This window comes from Penicillium arizonense (assembly GCF_001773325.1).
Source record: "Penicillium arizonense strain CBS 141311 chromosome Unknown PENARI_contig001, whole genome shotgun sequence".
NCBI classification, from domain to species: Eukaryota; Fungi; Ascomycota; class Eurotiomycetes; order Eurotiales; family Aspergillaceae; genus Penicillium; species Penicillium arizonense.
In genome coordinates this window covers 791,126-808,778 of record NW_019173278.1, presented here as the reverse complement: position 1 = coordinate 808,778, position 17,653 = coordinate 791,126, and the positions used below count along the sequence as shown (strand labels likewise).

The window sequence follows — 17,653 nt, the reverse complement described above, 5'->3', positions numbered from 1 at the left end:
CTATACCCGGTGGTCCCTACTGTTGTACATAATTTCGGCGCAGATCTGGTAGCCCTGGCTGCATCTTAATGCCATCACTTTTCGGTGAATCTTCTATCCATCTCGTAACTCATCAACCCACAAGGGACTTAGAAAGTCATACTATACCATAAGACAGACGACCTATCCTAATTCTGCCTCGGCTTAACCTCACCCTCCTGCACAACATAATAAGCAACAGTCCCATCTCCACCCATCCCCCGATCAACCATAGCAAGCAACAACCTCTGAGACCCCCATTCCCTACTCTCCCTCGCCATCTCCCTCTTCTCATAATACCGCGTCAACTTCCTCTCCATCTCATCATCCCCACTCTCCCCATGCCCATACTCAACCAACCCCCCAGCAACCCGCGGCAAGTCATCAAAAACAGCAGCCATAGTTGCAAGACTCCACGCCTGACCATGCGCAGTGGGGATCACAAACATCCGCTCGGGCCGCAGGTCATCTTCCCGGATCCCATTTTCTAACATCCACAGTTGTTCGTCGGGGTGTGTGTATACCCTGTGTGGTGGGATCCCGGACACTAATGTTACAGCGTGTGTTTGAGTTTGTCGTTTTGTTGAGGACGGTAGCGGTGTTGGGATTGTGTGTGTCAGGAGGGAGGTCCAGAGGTGTTGGTGTTGGAGGTTGTGTAGGACTTGGGTTGAGGTTGCGGCGGAGGGACTTTGGTGCGTTGCGCTGGATGTCTGCGCGCTGAGCGCTGAGGGCTCTGGACGTATTGTTGGAGGTTGCGGTTGTGTGTTTGTCATTGTGTGGTTTTTCTTTGGGTGTCGGGGTTGGTGAGGTCGTGGATATAGCTTGCGCGAGCTTTGCGATTCGCGGAAATTGGGGGCTGGTGAACCGCCTGCTGTGTGGATAGGGTTTGGGTATTGCTTTGTGCAATGGATATGTGAGATATTCGAGGTCAAGTTGGGTTGAGATCAATTATAGACTGGAATGGAGGTTGCGGACATGATGAGTTCTTCACAGGGCAAAATTATGTGGGGCGGCGATCATCGATAAGAAGAACACATGGCTTCATTGTTTCTATTTTTTTTTTTTGTTTGTTTCGGAACTTTGACACCTTCGATATTTCTTATTCTGAGTCTAGCACGAACTGTACCTCAATTCCCTCCCTCTATACTCAAACATGGGACGACAAAAGCAATCTGCGCCGCTTCAGAGAACCCCTTCCTCTAACTTAATGCACCTCCCCAATGATTCCGACGTGTCACGAAAGCCTGGAAACACAGACACGCCCTCCGTCGCCAATGGAAGCGTGTCCGAGAAAGCGTCGACAGCGCTGGAGACAGTGGCTGACAATCCTGGGTTGATGCAGCTTGTGATCTGCGTCCTCGGTATCTATGCAGCATTGTAAGTACTTCCTGTCTCGTCTTAAGATGAACCTTTTACTAACAGACACACAGCCTCTCATGGGGTGTCCTACAAGAGGCGATCACAACAACAAGCTACCCGATCCGCCCGGCAACAGCCACCGAACCAGAGCCACCAACAGAACGCTTCACCTACTCGCTCGTGCTGAACACCATCCAATCCTCCTTCGCAGCAATCACCGGCTTTATATACCTCCTGATCTCAACACCAAAGGGCCAAAGCATCCCGTCCATCTTCCCCACGCGCCGAATCCTCTTCCCCCTCCTCCTAGTCAGCATCTCCTCCTCGCTCGCCTCGCCCTTCGGCTACGCCAGCCTCCAGCACATCGACTACCTCACCTTCATCCTCGCCAAATCATGCAAGCTCCTTCCGGTCATGGTCCTGCACCTGACCATCTTCCGGAAGAAATATCCCTTGTACAAGTACGGCGTTGTTTTGATGGTTACGCTCGGTGTTGCGACCTTTAGTCTACACCACCCAGGCACTAGCAAGAAGGTCGCCGCAGCCGCAGCGAAGCAATCCGGTTCCTCGGGCTGGGGTATCTTCTTGTTGTCTATTAACCTTCTTTTGGATGGTCTGACCAACACCACGCAAGACCATGTCTTCTCTTCGCCTAAGCTGTACACGCGCTTTACGGGGCCCCAGATGATGGTTGCCCAGAACGTGCTCTCGACCGTGCTGACTGCCGTGTACCTCCTAGTTATGCCGCATCTTTCGCAAAGCGGGATCTTGCACAACCTTCTACCTTTACCTATTCCCCCGTCTAATGAGACGGAACTGTTTGGCGCTGTTTCTTTCCTCTCTCGTCACCCCGAGGCACTGAAACATGTTCTCGGATTCGCGGCGTGTGGTGCTGTTGGTCAGCTGTTTATCTTCTATACTTTGTCGCGGTTCTCTTCTCTATTGCTTGTCACTGTTACCGTTACACGGAAGATGTTGACTATGCTGCTTAGCGTGTTCTGGTTTGGTCATTCTTTGTCTGGCGGTCAGTGGTTGGGCATTGGTCTGGTCTTTGGTGGCATTGGTGCCGAAGCAGCAGTGCAGAGATCAGAGAAGAAAGCGAAAGAGAGGTCGAAGCTTGAGGCTGCGAAGAAGGAGTTGTAGGCTTCTCCATTCGCTTTGGAGGACATATATCAAGTCATACCTCTAGAGCATATAGATTTATAATTCAACTATCACAGTGTGAAGAGTCTCGACAAATCAAACCTTCTTCTCTAGTATGTTATACATTGGAAGTAGATAGTAAATTTTTGCCATCATGCATTGCTATTGATATCAAGCACATTCAATTCAAGTAAAGACATAGCCCATCGACAAATGGAAGCCTCACTTCCGCCCCTCAACCATGATAATATGATACCCAAACCCAGTCTTCACCTCGGCATACTTGGGGTTACCGGTAGTACTAGCTTCAAGCTCAAAGGCCACATTCTCAAATGCAGGATCCAGAGCACCCCGAGTCTTCCATCCCAGTGAGCCACCTGCAGGATGAAGTCAGCCGTGTCCATGTCATAGATTCTGCGTATGGGATATGGAACAAGGAATCCTGGACCGCATCCCCCGTTGACATTTGGCGAGAACAGAGGAGGAATGATACTAACCCTGTCGAGCCTTATCTTCCGAGAATTCACGGGCAACCTCATCAAATTTGGTGCCATTGCGGAGCTTCTCAAGGGCTTCTTCTTTCTTGGCGTGTTTCTCGCACTGGATATTGTCAGTATGAGTCTGTAAGTGGCTGCTTTCTTTTGTTTTGGAGTTTATGGTAGTCAGATGCCATAGGACAAAAAGCAAGACGGGGGCACCGCATATAAAGCAGAAGAAAGGCAAAACATACAAGAATATGGCGCACATTAATCGACTGCGCACCCTTTACAGCACCCTTCCCACCCTTGCCTTTATCATCGGCAGCAGCGTCCTTGCCCTTGCCCTTCCCAGCCTTGGCGTTGTTCTTGGGAGCCATAGTGGAATATGAGCTATGAGCTATGAGCTATGAAGCTATGAGTTCGTTGTATTCTTTTCTGACCGGATGAGATGTGGGGTGAGATAATTGGTGGCCTGAGGTTCCAAGGCAGAAAACGGTATGTGACGTGCGCGCTACACACTTCGACTTGTTTAAAACACCATGGGCTTTGACCTTGATACTGTGCGTGTTTCCGCTTTGCCGGATGGTGCTTTTTATATATCAGATTTCGTCACGGAGGATGAGGAGGATTGGTTGGTGCAGAAGGTATGTTGTTGGTGCCTTGCTCTTGTCCACGTCTTGTTCATTTTGTTTAGTACATGTACACCACCCCGCAAATATATATACTTGTCATGGTCATGATTTTGTTTCATGTTGTCAACGTTTATATATATGTCATACTTCATACTCACAGCAATGAACAGGTGACTTCAGCACCTCTACCACGCTGGACTCAACTCTCGCATCGCAGACTACAAACATGGCCATCGGCACTGACAAAGAACAACACCCTTCTCGCAAGTCCACTACCAACCTGGCTAGTATCGACTATTGGGCCACGATTCAAGGACTTAGGAATCTTCAATGATGCACCTCATCAAGCACCGAACCATGTTCTGGTCAACGAGTATCAGCCCGGACAGGGCATCATGCCACACGAAGACGGAGCTGCATATTACCCACTTGTTGCGACTGTCAGTCTGGGTGCACCAATTGTATTCGATATCTATGAGAAGTATGGACCGGAACAAGGACAAGGACAAGAAAGCACTGGCGGCGCAGCAGCTCAGACAGCTCGAAAACCTAAGCCTAAGTATAGGATCTTACAGGAGAGACGGAGTCTGCTTATCACGAGGGGCGAGATGTATACGGATTTCCTGCATGGAATTGCTGAAGTGACGAAAGATGAAGAATTGGGCCCAGACTCTATTTGCAATTGGAATCTGTTGCGAGAGAAAGAGGCGTACCGAGGTGGTTGGTACGAGCGGAAGACGAGGATCAGTCTCACGTACCGGGACGTGCTTCACGTTACGAAGGCGGGGAATGCGATGAAATTCCTTGGCGGGAGGTGACACGATTCCAATTTCCGATGTTATTGTTACATGTTCTAGTATAGCCAAGGAATCATATACCACCAATCTTTGACCGAGTCTTTACCGAACTTTTGTGCATACCATGCCTTGGTATTCCGGGCTGTTAGGCCCAGGTTTACGGCAACGAATGCCATGCAGGCGAGCATGGTCTTGTTCACTAGGGCTCCGCGTGGCGCGGCTAGTAGCGAGAGTGATAGGTAGATGACGCACTCTGCTCCGTAGTGGGGGCACACGACACCACTGAACATGGGATGTTGAGGGAGGGTGTACTTTTCTAATGAGAAAAGGTAGTGGTGGGAGTCGTGCTGTAGACCTGATGCGACTAGGAAGAGTGGGACGAGGAAGAATGTCCGCATGCTTGGAGCGTTGGTGATTTGCAGATGATGGATCGTCAGATCCTGGGTCAACAGCGTTCCTGAGTTAGCGTTGTTAGCAAGCTAGCCCTAAAATATTTCATAGTTATAAGGGTGAGGATAACATACCTGAGCCCTCAATCCAAATCGCCACACCCGCAGCCAGGTAGAAACCCAAACCTAGCACCCAGTGAACAACCCACATCTGCGAAGATGAAGGTTTCGAAAAATTAATGCACTCCCACAATCTGCGGGATCCCTGCATAGCCAACAAAATCCAACAAATAATAAGCTGCGTCATGGACATCGACTGCTGCCGATGCTCCTCGTTCACCCGAGTTGCAATAGCCTGGAACACCACGCCCCGGGAGAGTAACTGCGCCGCCCAGAACACAGACGAGAGCAGGGAAGCAATATAAAATTGTTTAAAATAGCTATGGGGCACCTGCCATGTCGCCATATAGTCGAGGATTCCCCGTCCCGCACCCTTACCCTCACCCGCAGGCTGGGCACGAGCCGCGGCCGACTGGTCGGACGAGGTCGAGATTGAGGTTGCGCGGGGCCCATAGACGAGGAAGCGGTCGCGCAGGGAGGACGGGATGCTGATGGAGACGGTCTGCAGAGGAGGGGCATTAGCTTGGGGTGTCTGCAGGCGTGGGCACTGTCACAGGGCGTATCGTACTGTGGCGGCGGCCAGCAGGAAGAACGCGCGTAGAGCATCAACTGCGTCCATGCCTGTGGTTTCTAAAGTCGTGTCGACCCATTGTGCGATGAGAGACATGGCTGGCGGTGTTGGTGTCTCTTGTCTCTCTAGTTTGTCTAGCTTGCCTAGCTCGCCTAGCTTGTCGGTGCCATGTGATCTCGGGATTCGGGTTTTTTGGCGTGTTTACTGTGGGGATTCCGGCCGATCATTCAGCTCTGCGCCACGGGGGAGTTAATTCAGCTCCCGGGATCAGCTAGGAGAGGTCATTGGTGTGTTCAGCTCTTATCTCGATGGAGGTATGGAAGCATGGAAGTCTAAGTTGATAGAGCTATCGCTTATGATAGGACTACTGTAGATCTGTAGAGAGAGAGAACAGAAAAGGACGAATGGCCTGGTGGTCTGATAGCTGCTGACTCATCCAATCCCTGTTTGCCCGGTTTGCACGCCGGATTGGGCCACGGGGCCCGTGTCCTTTGAACGCAGACAAGTTGCACATATTCGGCCAGTCTGTGCCTTTCCAGGAGTGTTGGGAATGTTGTAGAGAGGCAGAATCAACCCAGTTAGCCCTAAATGCAAAACCCCCTCAAAACGGGGGGCGTTTTCAGTAATCCACCTGCAGATGATTCACCGTGGCCACCCAGTGAGGAGCCTTACCCAGTAATGGAGTCCCATTCCTTGCCCTTCCCGCTTTTCCTCTCCCCTTCTCTTTCTTCTCTCCTTTCACTCCTGAATTTCTTTCCCCCCTAATCTCATCTCGAATCTCCGTATTTCGTACCACCGTGGTGCGATCTTGTTCTTTCACCCTCCTTTGGTGAACCACCCGTGGTCGAAGATCGGCGTCCGCGCACTACTGCTGGCGTTGTCGACCACGGTCGTCTTGTCGGTCGCGTATACCCCCACAAAATGACGAGCGGCATTCCAAGTCTTCGAGTGCTATCGCTATGAGTGATGTCGAGGCGGTCTCTTTACCAGCTGCCCTGGACGTCGGTCAGAACACGCTTGCTGCGGTGAAGCCCGATCCTGCTGGGCCTCCACCTAGGAATGACCGTGCCGACTCTCGGGTAGAAAGTGATGGTCAAAATGTGCATTCAGAGGAGGAAATGGGGCCCCCGAGCCCCAGGGCCGATTCGGAGGCAGAAACAATAATTCAATCGGGTCGGGAGTCCTTGTCGCCTGAAAAGAAAAGAAAGCATATAAAGCATGATCCGAATCGTCGAGAACTTAATGGAATTGATGGACACCAGCGCAAGAAATCACGAACCCATGGCGAACATGGAAGGGAACGGTCGCGGTCGAGGGCACTTTCTCCGTCGATGGTCAAAATCGAAAAGGTCGACGATATTGGGACGGAAGGTGCCACTGGGCTTGATCGCGAGAGACCGCGCGCTTTCCGTAAACGCAGCTTCAGTGATTCCGAGGATCAACACGGTCTTCGTACACACTCTCACGCAGCGTCACACTCGCACGAACTGAAACACAACAACAGTACACGCCTTTCTCGACCGCCATCAAATACGCGATCGCTCTCACCCAGTCGCAGATCTCATCAACGCTCTGCGTCGGGATCTCAATTCCCAACAAAGAAAAAGGCGCGCACTCCTCTGCTCACTGGCTTTCCGCGACAAAGCTCCGAAGATAGATTATCGACATCTTCATCGGCAAGTGGTTCTCCATTACCAGGTGCTCACCTGCGCAAACTTGGCGGTACGGGCGCATCCGCGTCACCCGCGAAACAAATGGGTCCCAAGAAGTTGCGCGACAAGAGCGGCAGGACTCCCCTCGCAAGAGCCTGCGCGGATCGGAAGCATGATCAAGTGATGATGCGCCACGCCGAACGACCAGAAGATATTAACATTCCTGATAATGCAGGCAATACTCCCCTGCAGATCGCATCGCTTGCTGGCGAAACTGAAATCGTGAAGTTCCTACTTGACGCTGGCTGTGAAATCAACACCAAGAACATCGACAAAGATACCCCGTTGATTGATGCCGTCGAAAATGGAAACGTGGAAGTGGTCAAACTTCTGCTTGATGCAGGCGCAAACCCCCGAACCGTGAATGCTGAAGGCGATGAGCCCTATGAGTTGGTGCCATCGTTTGTGGACGAAGATGAATACGACGAAATGCGGAAGGCAATCGCTGATGCCAAGGCCAATCTACGGCCTAGTCGACGCTCGGAGGAACACATGCCACCGGAGAACAGGGAGCCCTCTTCACGGCGCACATCGGCAGCCAGGGGATCAGCAGCAAGTCCCCGAGATTCACCCCCGATGCGCAGTCCTCCTCCCGTGGGTGTGGCAGGCCGACGAAAGGGTGGCCGAAGTGAAGCCACACGAAATGATCTTCTCTGGACGAAGCCGACATTTGAGAATCTCCGAGAGTTCGCTGCCAAAGGCGATGAGGCTGGTGTGGTGAGCATTCTGAACATCCTGCAGAAAGCCGACAACGCATCCTTGATTGCTGCGGCAAAGGGTGGTCACCACGATGTTTTGTCTCTTCTTTATGCCATGGGCGAGGCTGATGCCGATCCAAATCCGCTGCGGGGTCAAAAGCCTGGATACAATACTCCATTGCTCGCGGCTATCGGTCGAGGAAAGAGTGCTGTCATCCGACTCATCTTGAGTCAGCCTGGATTTGACCCCACACGTCGACTCTTTGAGGACAAGACATACTTTGAGTTGTCTCGGGATCGACAGGGCGAAGACTGGGAGGATGAGCATAACATTCTGAAGGAAGCGTATGAGAAATACTCAGGCCCACGCAAAGGTCGCAAAGGCGATTCGCCCCGCCGAGCGCGTGGGAAAGAAAAGGACGACAAACGATCCGCGCGCAAATCCTCGTCATCCCCAGTCCCTCGCGTGAGAAAGCACGACACCAGTCCCAATGCCACTAGATATCGCGATCCTTTGAAGGAAATGGATCCCATTAAGGAGAAGAGGCACGAAAAAGAGCACGACTCATCACGGCCTGATTCTTCGACACGGCCCGATTCCGCGAAACCTAAATCGTCACTATCTGCCAGAAGAGATAGCGAGTCAAGTGGGGTTGCACGTACTGATGAAATCAAAAAGCGACGACTCATCGCGGGACGTCGACCTCAGGAGCGCCGCCCCAGTCTCTTTTCATCCGATTCGTTGTCTGGGCGCGAAGAGGCTCCCAGGATGCGCCCTGATAATGCTCCCGATTCATCTCTGTCCTTGAAGCGAATCCGTCCCGACAGATCTCCAGAGCGGTCTCGCTCCCGCGGCACAGACAGACGCTCGCCTTCTCCTGGATCGCGCCCGAAGAAAAGAAGGGTCGTCTCCGAGGATAAGCAGCCGGGTGCTGCAAACGGTTCAAAACACCCCGACGAGCTCAACACATCCCAGCCCCGACGAACCAACGAAGACACTACTCGAGCCATTGATCCCAAACCTCAACACCTCAAACCCTCCGAATCTTCTCAAAACCCTTCAACCCACCAACCTTCACCAGATCATGATCCCGTTAAAAAGAACGGTGACGTGAAAAAGGAACATTCAGAACACAAACCAAACCCCTCAGAAGACATGATGACCGACGAGAAGCGTGCCGAGCTTGAAGCTAAGGAACGTCGCCAGGCTGAGGCCAAAAGGGCCGAACAAGAGCGCGCAGCAAACGAAAAGCGTGCCGCCGCCGAGGCCGAACGCACTCGTCTTGCCAAGGAAGAAGCTGACCGGGCTGCTCAAGCTGCTCAGGCAGCTCGTGACAAGGCCGAAGAGGATGATCGCAAGCGCAAGGAAGCCGAACAACGACGTGCTAAACAAGCCGAGGATGAACGCCAAAAGCGTCTAGAGCAAGAACGTGCTCGTATTGCCAAGATGCGCCGTGACCAGGAAGCACAAGAGCGTCGACGCCGTGAAGCACTTCCCAGTCGCCTTCACCTCGCAGCCGACCTTGTGGGCTCAAACGACTCCCGTGCCAAAAGTCACGCCTGGCTCAAGAACTTCATGCCACTTGTTACCGCACTCACCCGTCAACTCAACCCTCAATGTGATGTGGAAGTGGCCGAGGAGAAATGGATTCCGAACTACTTGGTTGCACCCTTGCTGGCCACCAACGATCTCCAGCTTTCGCAATATGCTAGCTGGGAGAAACGCAAGGCGACCCCCACTCAGCGCATGAATTTGTGGCGAGTTACGCGCCGCATGTTGACTCATGCGGAGGAATATGGAACTCACGGCTCGACCATTGGAAACATCATGCAGAAAGATTGTGACACCCGTCCCAAGTATTTCGAGATGGAGCATGTCTTCTGGATCAGAGTAAGTCATCTATGTTGTGAGATATGAATACCGCTAACATGCGTCTAGCTCGCTGATTTCATGGAACTCATCCCACACGTCCCTCACCTGCAAGGGCTTGAACTCCAATTCCTGAACATGCACATCGATTCTGAGCCATCCTCGGCGAACCCCAGCTTCAGCGCTCCTAAGCTCAACGGTCACGGTATCGATGGTTCTGTTGAAACCAACGGCACCGGCCTTCTCAACGGTTATGGCCATTCTCGGTCTAGTACATACGTCTAGTTTTGTTTTCAGCGTTCTTTCGCTATTCGGGACACGGCGCGATGGCAGCAATCCAGCAGTGGTGTACAGGGCGGATTCTGATTGTACGATTATGATACCTCTTGCGTTCTAGTGACGAATCTACTATTTGTGAGTAGTCAACATGTTTGTTTAGCTGTAAGTTAGCTTAGTGCTACTGAGTATTTGTATTTCAATATCTACAAATAAGTTCAAAACAAACTTCACATTGATACTGTGTAAATACTGTCAGTATGTGTCCTGCCATAACAAATCTGACAAAGGTCAAACAAAAAGGCGTGAAGTGTTGCCAACAGAGGCAAAGCAACCGCTGTCTACATGTGGTCACATGACTGTCTGATGGCGGGGTGGATGACATAAGCGTAGGGCACACACAGCCGAAAAAGTCGAAATAGCGGGAAATTTCGCGCCCCGACACCACCTTATCACCAAATAACTTCTCTTCGAGGATCACCCGACTTTCGAATAACAAAAAACCAAAATGGTATGTCCATACACCTGCCAATTCATATCACATCCTCCCACCCACCGTTCTTGTCAAGGCAATTGAGGCACTGGGATGGATACAGTCTTGTCAAGCAACCGCCCTCGCCGCGAGGCCTGCAATGACCTGCCCGCTCAATGTGTGAACAAATTCGAGTTTCGACAGCACCCAGCATACATTGCTAGAGCAAAACACTGTATCCAAACCAGACAGACTCTCTCGTCTCAAGACAACGATTACCAACATTACCATTGAACCCATGAAAGACCAATATTCTAACATCACCCACACAGTCGGACGGAGAAGAGCCCACATCCCCCATCGCCCCTGCCGACGAGGTTGAGGTTTCTGCCGATGCCGGCAGCGGCCAGATGTCCGTCCTGGACGCCCTCAAGGGTGTTCTGCGCATCTCCCTCATCCACGACGGTCTCGCCCGTGGTCTCCGTGAGGCCGCCAAGGCCCTCGACCGCCGCGAGGCCCACATGTGTGTCCTGAACGAGGGCTGCGAGGAGGAGGCTTACAAGAAGCTCGTTGTTGCTCTCTGCTCCGAGCACAAGATCCCTCTCATCAAGGTTCCCGACGGAAAGATGCTCGGCGAGTGGGTTGGTCTCTGTACGTTTTCCCACACCACACTACACCGTAATTTAATATGGTGCTTCTCGTTACTGGCTACTAATACTCTATACAGGCACTCTCGACCGTGACGGCAACGCCCGCAAGGTCGTCAACTGCTCTTGCGTCGTCGTCAAGGACTGGGGTGAAGAGTCCCAGGAGCGCTCCGTGCTCCTCAACTACTTCCAGACTGAGCAGTAGATTATTTCTACGCAGATTTTCGGTCTAGGAATCTAGCCTCGTTTCGGATGCCGGGGTTGGACTGGGGGATTTGTTTGTGATGGATGATTTGGGGGATATGGATTTGGATGGCTGGCTTAGTTGTCCTGTTTGGTCTTTTGATCATTGTCAAGTCAAATTACCTTAGTCCTATTGCTGTGCCCCGTTTGCTCGGGTGTGCGGCGCCAATGGTATCTGGACAATTTGTCTAATCCTGACAATCTCTTATGAATTTACGTAAGTGCGCATTGCTTTTGGCATGTTTGTAGTTGTAGATTGAGTTGGAGGACTATATGTCTTGGGGATGTTTAGGTCAATTGCCTGCTTGCAAGGCTGTCAAAGGACCGGAGGGCTAGTGAGAACCCGCACCGCCATGTATCCTTTCTATATGAACACGAAAGAAATACATGAACCGCAAACCAGAAAAGAACAAACTCCGAACTCCGTGACAGAGAGTCTTCTTTGAAGTATGAATGAGAACATTGTATAGACGGAGTTGGGAAAGCCCGAAGCACGAACTCCGCCCAGTTCAACGTTGCCGGCACTGAAGGTTCTCCACATTACTCATATGTCCGTAAAAAGATTGATAGCGAACAATTATAGGCATTCGCAGCCTTTTCTCCCTTACTTCCTATTAAAAGCTTTAGTCATATTGTATATATAGGCTGAGTTGAAGCAATTCATATTGACGCTTGATCAAAATGCGGCGAGTCAGCAAGCCAACACGAACAACCAATCAGGTAGCAGGCAACAGGCCATAGACCGGAATTCGCACTTTTATGAATCCCGTCCACGTCAAACCTTTGGAAGTTGTTGGGAAATGCTCCTTTTTCTCACTCAGTGAAAGGGAAAGCTTTAGTTTCTAGAATCCTCATACAGTTCGGATTTGATTTTTGAATGGAAACGAAAGCTCTTTTGGGAGAAGCTTTAATCTTGCGGTATCTCGCCCTCAACCCTCAATCCCGAATTCCACCGGAATGATGGGGAATTCCGACCAGAACACAAGTGGAACACCTGCGCCATACGGGCGGGCTTGCACTAACTGTGTCCGTGCTAAGTGCAAGTGTATGCTCGCCGGCGAGAGCGACAAGTGCCAAAGGTAAGTTAAACCGAGGTTAGGGTGGCAACCGAGTCCAGAACTAACCGTCTCTAGATGCCTCCGGTTGAACAAGGACTGCAAAACCTCAGAATCAAACCGAAAGCGCAAGCGCTCAGCATCCTCCAAGACTCAGCATCTCGAGGCCAAGCTCGATAGTATAGTCTCAATGCTACAGGCCAACGGTACAAACGCTGGTCTTCCAGTCGATTGGGAAGCTGCAACTCATCGACAAGCTCCACGCGATGTCTCAAGCCAAATTGGATCTTCGGTTGCCCGAACGCCGGCGAGTACTACATCTCCGTCAACGATTGAACATTGTGGCTCGTCTGTTTATGATGATATCTCTTCGACGATGTCCATCTCGCCTGCGGCGGCTCAAGAGAACCTCGACAACTTTCGCAATCAGAACCTCAGGTATCTGCCATTTGTGAATATTCCGCCTCATATTACATCTGAGCATCTGCGGAGCCAGCAGCCATTTTTCTGGTTGTGCATAATGGCTGTGCTTAACCCAGGCACGCTGGAGAGTGAAGGCACCTTCAAGAAGATCACCGACTTCATTTATCAAAGGCTTATGGCGGAGGCCTCGCCAAGTATGGATCTACTTCTTGGAGTTATGACATTCATTTCATGGTGAGTACATCAAACCCAATAGACAGTATCCGATTTTTGACGGCTTTTCAGGGTCACATATGCCAAAAGACCGTTCCTCAATTTCTACGCACATGTATTAATTGGGATTGTTTCCGATCTTGGAATCAACAAGAGTGTTCCAAACGAATACTCTACTATGCAAGCATTCAAGTGTGCTATTGGCTGGAGGCTAAATCCACCTACAGCAAGAACGCTGGAGGAGCGGAGGGCTGTGATGGGTTGCTTTCTGATCACATCAAGGTAAGCAAACACCAAAGAAATGCCAGAGCGTGCCCTAATGAAATATTAAGCGTTGCTTTGTCGATGTTTAAGATTGATGCTTTACGTTGGACCCCACACATGGAAGAAAGCCTTTCGGTGCTCGCCGAGGCCAAGGACTGCAAGGAAGACCAGCTCCTGGTCACGCTTGTCAAGATTCAGCTAGTGATAGACCGAGTCTACCATGCCCGCCGTGACGGCGACTCTCTCAATCCGCTGGCCTTCTATCTGAATTCCTTCCAAACACAATTGGAAACCGTGAAGAGCCAGATACCAGTTCATCTGCAGAAAGACAGTAAGTTTTTCTAATTCCAATGGTCTATCATCACAATCGCTAACCACCCTACAGAAGCTGTACTCATGTACTTGAGCAACGCCGAACTAACCATTAACGAAATCTCCATCGTCCTACCAGCCGTACCAAACGCACCAGACCTCAAACGCTTGGACAGCCTGTACATCTCCCTCAACGCAACGAAATCTTGGCTCGATCTATGGCTAAGCATCCCACCAAAGAACTACATAGTCATCTCCTTCGTCATGTTCTTCCAATTCACCCGCACAATAGTCAACCTATACAGACTATCCACCCTGGAAGACCCAGCCTGGGACAGAACCATGGTCCGAAATACTGCCAATCTAATCTCATACCTGGAAAGCATCGAAGCCAATCTTAAGGAAGGTGCAGATCACATCGCCACTGCCGGAGGAACGGATATGAACATCCTCGAAAAGGGACTGAGGATGGTCCAGGGTTTAAAACGGGGCTGGGAGCCTAAATTGAATGAAATTTGGTACGATGCGCCTATGAATCAGAGTATTCTGCAGGCTGATATGGGTGTTGGTCCGCCCAATGGCTTGATTCCTGAAAGCTTGCAGTTTAATGGGTTTGATGATTCTTGGATGATGGAGATTCTGGGATCTCTGTGAATTTTTATGGGAACGAATGTGAAATTTGTGGCTAACGTTATGGATGGAGTTGGGATGTAATATATATTCTACTTGTGATACCCCCGTCGGGATATTCTAATTTATCTACCAGAGAATTTAGTCGCTTAATCAAATCTTCGCTTCAGGTATACACGGAAAAGTGATACATAGATTCCGAATGAGATAGGGACGGTTCCTCCACGAGATATAGCCCCCGACTGATCTTGCGTGCACAAGATCGTAGCTGTTGATTCGACATCGCTTTTGTGTAATGCAGGGATAGTGACAGTGACCCGCTTATTCAAAGCTCGAGATTGGAAGCATGGAAAGTAGGAATTCACACAACACCCTGTCGGCCACCTTCTCTTGCTCGTTGAGCCACGCCAATGCAAGACTTTTGACCTAGACGCCATCGCGAACGATCTGTTCAAAGACTGGTTATCCCCGACATCGCGCAGTGTCGATCCATTAACAATCGGTTAGTGGAACATTCAAGGCCTTTTGAGATAACTGACATGTCCAAACTCGTGGCCGGGCATGCGTCAGAAGACTCCCGAAGCCGAGATTTTCAGACACTCACTTCAAGGCAGAGTTTATGAATGCGTCTCTCATGACCTGGACGACGGTGATCACGTATGCAAGAGAATAAGCCCATGTCTACCAATCAGCAACCTCAACACTGCGTCGGCATCCAGGGTACAGCTCCAATCTTCTATCTCTTCCTGGATTTTGTATAGAGCGAACAAAATGTATCGAAATCGGAATGGTTGGTAAGAGCCCATATATAGTATTTGCCGTGAGCTTCCCCGCAGGACGTGTCCGCTTACTTCCGGCTTATAAACCTAACAAAAGAGTACCCTTCGCCTTCACACCTTTCTCTGAGATTCTTCAAACAAAATGTCCACTGCCAAAGCTGAAATCGACGGCGTTCTTATCGCGGAGGCGACTGCCTGGGAAACGGTTGAAGGGAACGTCTACGTGGGTGACCGTCGGCCCTTTGGGGTTATGACCACTGATAACTTACATTGACTAAAGTTCCCCCCTTCGAGCATCAAAGACAAATCTCTGTTCCTAGCGTCTGACACGACGACCTACTGTCCATGGAAAGGTGAAGCTGAGTACTATACTGTTAAGATTGGAGGTGCGTGCTAAAAAGAATCGAGACCAGCATGCTGCTAATACGCGACACAGACAAGAGCATCAAGGACGCTGCTTGGTATTATGCCAAGCCGTATGAGAAAGCAGAAAATATCAAGGATCATGTGGCATTCTGTAGGTGACACCACTTGTTGAGTTGATACTCGTGGGTCTTTATTGACATTCGCCCCAATGACCAGACAAGAGCAAGGTGAATGTGACGGTCGAGTAGGAGACACCCCATAGATATCGTATACTTGATGAAGCCAATAAGGAGTTGCTTGATGGAAACGTCTACTCCAACTTATGATCCTTTTCATAGTAAGATAGAAATGTACACATGTACTACTTGGATACTGAGACACTAGACGTTTGAACAATGGAACTGAGACGAAGATCTAACCCAGCGTCCGGGGTTGCACCAAGGTTGCACATCTGAAGACAAGACTTGAAGTCCATGTTCACCATCTCCAACTTGTCCAATTAGTCCAGATGTAGGTCTCTGCTGTGTCAATCTGAGCTCGGGTGTTGAGTCAGTTTATTCTTCCCGGTGATGCCGACTCAGAGACCAATCGAGATTGCGCGGGATCAGACCTTGACCTTGTGCGAGGTAGAAAGGTCTGCTGGAGTATTTGTCTCTAACTTACCGGAGAAAGAGGGCTGGATGGACCTAAGCATTCTGTAGAAGATGGGACTCCCACGTTCTCGCGTTGAATATAAAAGCATGCCTCTCGCCCAGCAGTTCATCCCCCGTTTATCGACTGAAATATTCTCAGCAAAAAAGAAAAAAAAGATGTCTACTTTTGTCAACATTCTCGCCCTTGTGCCATTGGCACTGGCTGCTAGCCCCATGATGACAATGTCTGATCAGGTTCGATCATCCCATCTCTTTCTACTTCGAGATCATCCTATTCACACATTTTATATAGCCCATGATCTTCAAGGAGCCAGACTATGCCATGCACGCAGGTGCAATGGGGATGCGAGTCATGGCTGATGGAAAGTGCGTAAACTTCGACACTATGCCCGACTAGTAAGTTTCACCAATGTCATTTCTGGCAGAAGCATCACTGACTTAGTCTCAGTCGCATGAACGTCGGATCAATTTATGTCCCGTGTCCAGCCGAGTCGACACATGAGATGATGTGCTCAATGTACTCGTAAGTAGAAATCCAGTGGCTACGGATTTCCAGTACTGACTTGACAGCGACCACGTCTGCAAGGACGAGATGTTCACCTTCACTCGTCCCCATATGCAGTTGATGAAGAAGTCAAACGAACGCGACATCGGCAGCCACGTCCGCAGTATGAAGTGCATGAGCATCGAGTCCCCCGCCGACAGACACGGCCACATCTTCAACAGTGACAACCCGTCCACCATGACCGCAGCCACCTGCATGAACGACATCTGCTCCACCGAAATGCCCTGCTGGTCAATGTACCCAGGCTACGGCATGTACTGCTCACCCAGCTCCAAGACTTGCCAGCGACAAGCAATGAACGGCGAGACCTGCCACGAGGATGTTCAGTGCCAAGAGACCGCTGCCTGTATCAATGGAAAGTGTGCGGGTGTTCCGGATAATTTCCGCTGCCCAACTGGCTCTGAGTGCCCCTCTGGCATGACATGCCGTCCTCATCGTATGATGAATGTGTTTGGAATGGCTACGATTGAGAGAGTCTGCATGTACGACACCGACTCTCGTAGCACCATGTGCTCCCCTGGAATGGGCTGCACCAATAACTTCCAGTGCAGTCTTCAGTACCAGTATGACTCATACTGTGAGGCGAGCGGAAGGTGTGCTATGAAGCACGCCAGGTGTATGTCCGCCAACCAATGTTGCTCGGGAAATTGCAGCCCCTCGGGAGAATGTATGTGAGGCTGAATCATATAAAAGAAGCTGCATTTTGAGGAAGATGGAATTTGGGATCAATTTGAAAGAGCAGTTTGATATTTTTGAGCTTTTGATTTTTAGTCTAGTTATTGAAATTTAATGGTATAATTTTTGTTGGTAGGTCTTTGCATTCGAAGTCCTGAAAATGGTTATATTTTGAGGAAGACTAAGGGGAGAGGATATTCCAAGACCGACCTGGTGACCAAATGAGGATCATCAGTGCATGTTACAACAATTGAGGAAAGCGTTACGAATCCCGTTCCTCTGGTAGTCCACT

General features: G+C 50.3%; 9 protein-coding genes across 9 annotated transcripts; 6 read left to right on the top strand and 3 right to left on the bottom strand.

Moving 5' to 3' along the window:
* Positions 1-167: 167 nt before the first annotated feature.
* PENARI_c001G00676 (uncharacterized protein) lies at positions 168-791 on the bottom strand (the record flags this gene model as incomplete). Its single annotated transcript, XM_022626174.1, has 1 exon — positions 168-791. One exon carries the CDS (start codon positions 789-791, stop codon positions 168-170), a length of 624 nt encoding a protein of 207 aa, XP_022493104.1.
* A 380-nt stretch (positions 792-1,171) lies between these two features.
* On the top strand, positions 1,172-2,520 carry PENARI_c001G03796 (UDP-galactose transporter HUT1; the record flags this gene model as incomplete). The annotated part of the gene is made up of 2 exons (XM_022626426.1): positions 1,172-1,395; positions 1,449-2,520. The coding sequence occupies 2 exons, from the start codon at positions 1,172-1,174 to the stop codon at positions 2,518-2,520; spliced, it is 1,296 nt and encodes a 431-aa protein (XP_022493914.1).
* Positions 2,521-2,742: 222 nt separating this feature from the next.
* Positions 2,743-3,376, bottom strand: PENARI_c001G07853 (peptidylprolyl isomerase; the record flags this gene model as incomplete). Its single annotated transcript, XM_022626754.1, has 3 exons — positions 2,743-2,897; positions 3,018-3,120; positions 3,251-3,376. 3 exons carry the CDS (start codon positions 3,374-3,376, stop codon positions 2,743-2,745), a joined length of 384 nt encoding a protein of 127 aa, XP_022493562.1.
* A 162-nt stretch (positions 3,377-3,538) lies between these two features.
* On the top strand, positions 3,539-4,449 carry PENARI_c001G02565 (uncharacterized protein; the record flags this gene model as incomplete). The annotated part of the gene is made up of 2 exons (XM_022626318.1): positions 3,539-3,643; positions 3,802-4,449. The coding sequence occupies 2 exons, from the start codon at positions 3,539-3,541 to the stop codon at positions 4,447-4,449; spliced, it is 753 nt and encodes a 250-aa protein (XP_022493647.1).
* A 35-nt stretch (positions 4,450-4,484) lies between these two features.
* On the bottom strand, positions 4,485-5,604 carry PENARI_c001G11252 (putative 3-oxo-5-alpha-steroid 4-dehydrogenase; the record flags this gene model as incomplete). The annotated part of the gene is made up of 3 exons (XM_022627012.1): positions 4,485-4,885; positions 4,953-5,439; positions 5,506-5,604. 3 exons carry the CDS (start codon positions 5,602-5,604, stop codon positions 4,485-4,487), a joined length of 987 nt encoding a protein of 328 aa, XP_022493911.1.
* An 863-nt stretch (positions 5,605-6,467) lies between these two features.
* Positions 6,468-11,388, top strand: PENARI_c001G05851 (putative histone deacetylase complex subunit (Hos4); the record flags this gene model as incomplete). The annotated part of the gene is made up of 5 exons (XM_022626601.1): positions 6,468-9,809; positions 9,858-10,059; positions 10,186-10,202; positions 10,869-11,187; positions 11,264-11,388. 5 exons carry the CDS (start codon positions 6,468-6,470, stop codon positions 11,386-11,388), a joined length of 4,005 nt encoding a protein of 1,334 aa, XP_022493196.1.
* Positions 11,389-12,386: 998 nt separating this feature from the next.
* On the top strand, positions 12,387-14,347 carry PENARI_c001G08347 (Zn(II)2Cys6 transcription factor domain-containing protein; the record flags this gene model as incomplete). The annotated part of the gene is made up of 5 exons (XM_022626790.1): positions 12,387-12,505; positions 12,560-13,138; positions 13,190-13,399; positions 13,450-13,712; positions 13,767-14,347. 5 exons carry the CDS (start codon positions 12,387-12,389, stop codon positions 14,345-14,347), a joined length of 1,752 nt encoding a protein of 583 aa, XP_022493453.1.
* Positions 14,348-15,244: 897 nt separating this feature from the next.
* On the top strand, positions 15,245-15,716 carry PENARI_c001G02855 (DUF427 domain-containing protein; the record flags this gene model as incomplete). Its single annotated transcript, XM_022626341.1, has 4 exons — positions 15,245-15,325; positions 15,383-15,488; positions 15,539-15,619; positions 15,685-15,716. The coding sequence occupies 4 exons, from the start codon at positions 15,245-15,247 to the stop codon at positions 15,714-15,716; spliced, it is 300 nt and encodes a 99-aa protein (XP_022493032.1).
* A 561-nt stretch (positions 15,717-16,277) lies between these two features.
* Positions 16,278-17,450, top strand: PENARI_c001G07083 (uncharacterized protein; the record flags this gene model as incomplete). The annotated part of the gene is made up of 5 exons (XM_022626687.1): positions 16,278-16,355; positions 16,414-16,517; positions 16,570-16,644; positions 16,692-17,249; positions 17,444-17,450. The coding sequence occupies 5 exons, from the start codon at positions 16,278-16,280 to the stop codon at positions 17,448-17,450; spliced, it is 822 nt and encodes a 273-aa protein (XP_022493108.1).
* Between the last annotated feature and the right edge of the window lie 203 nt (positions 17,451-17,653).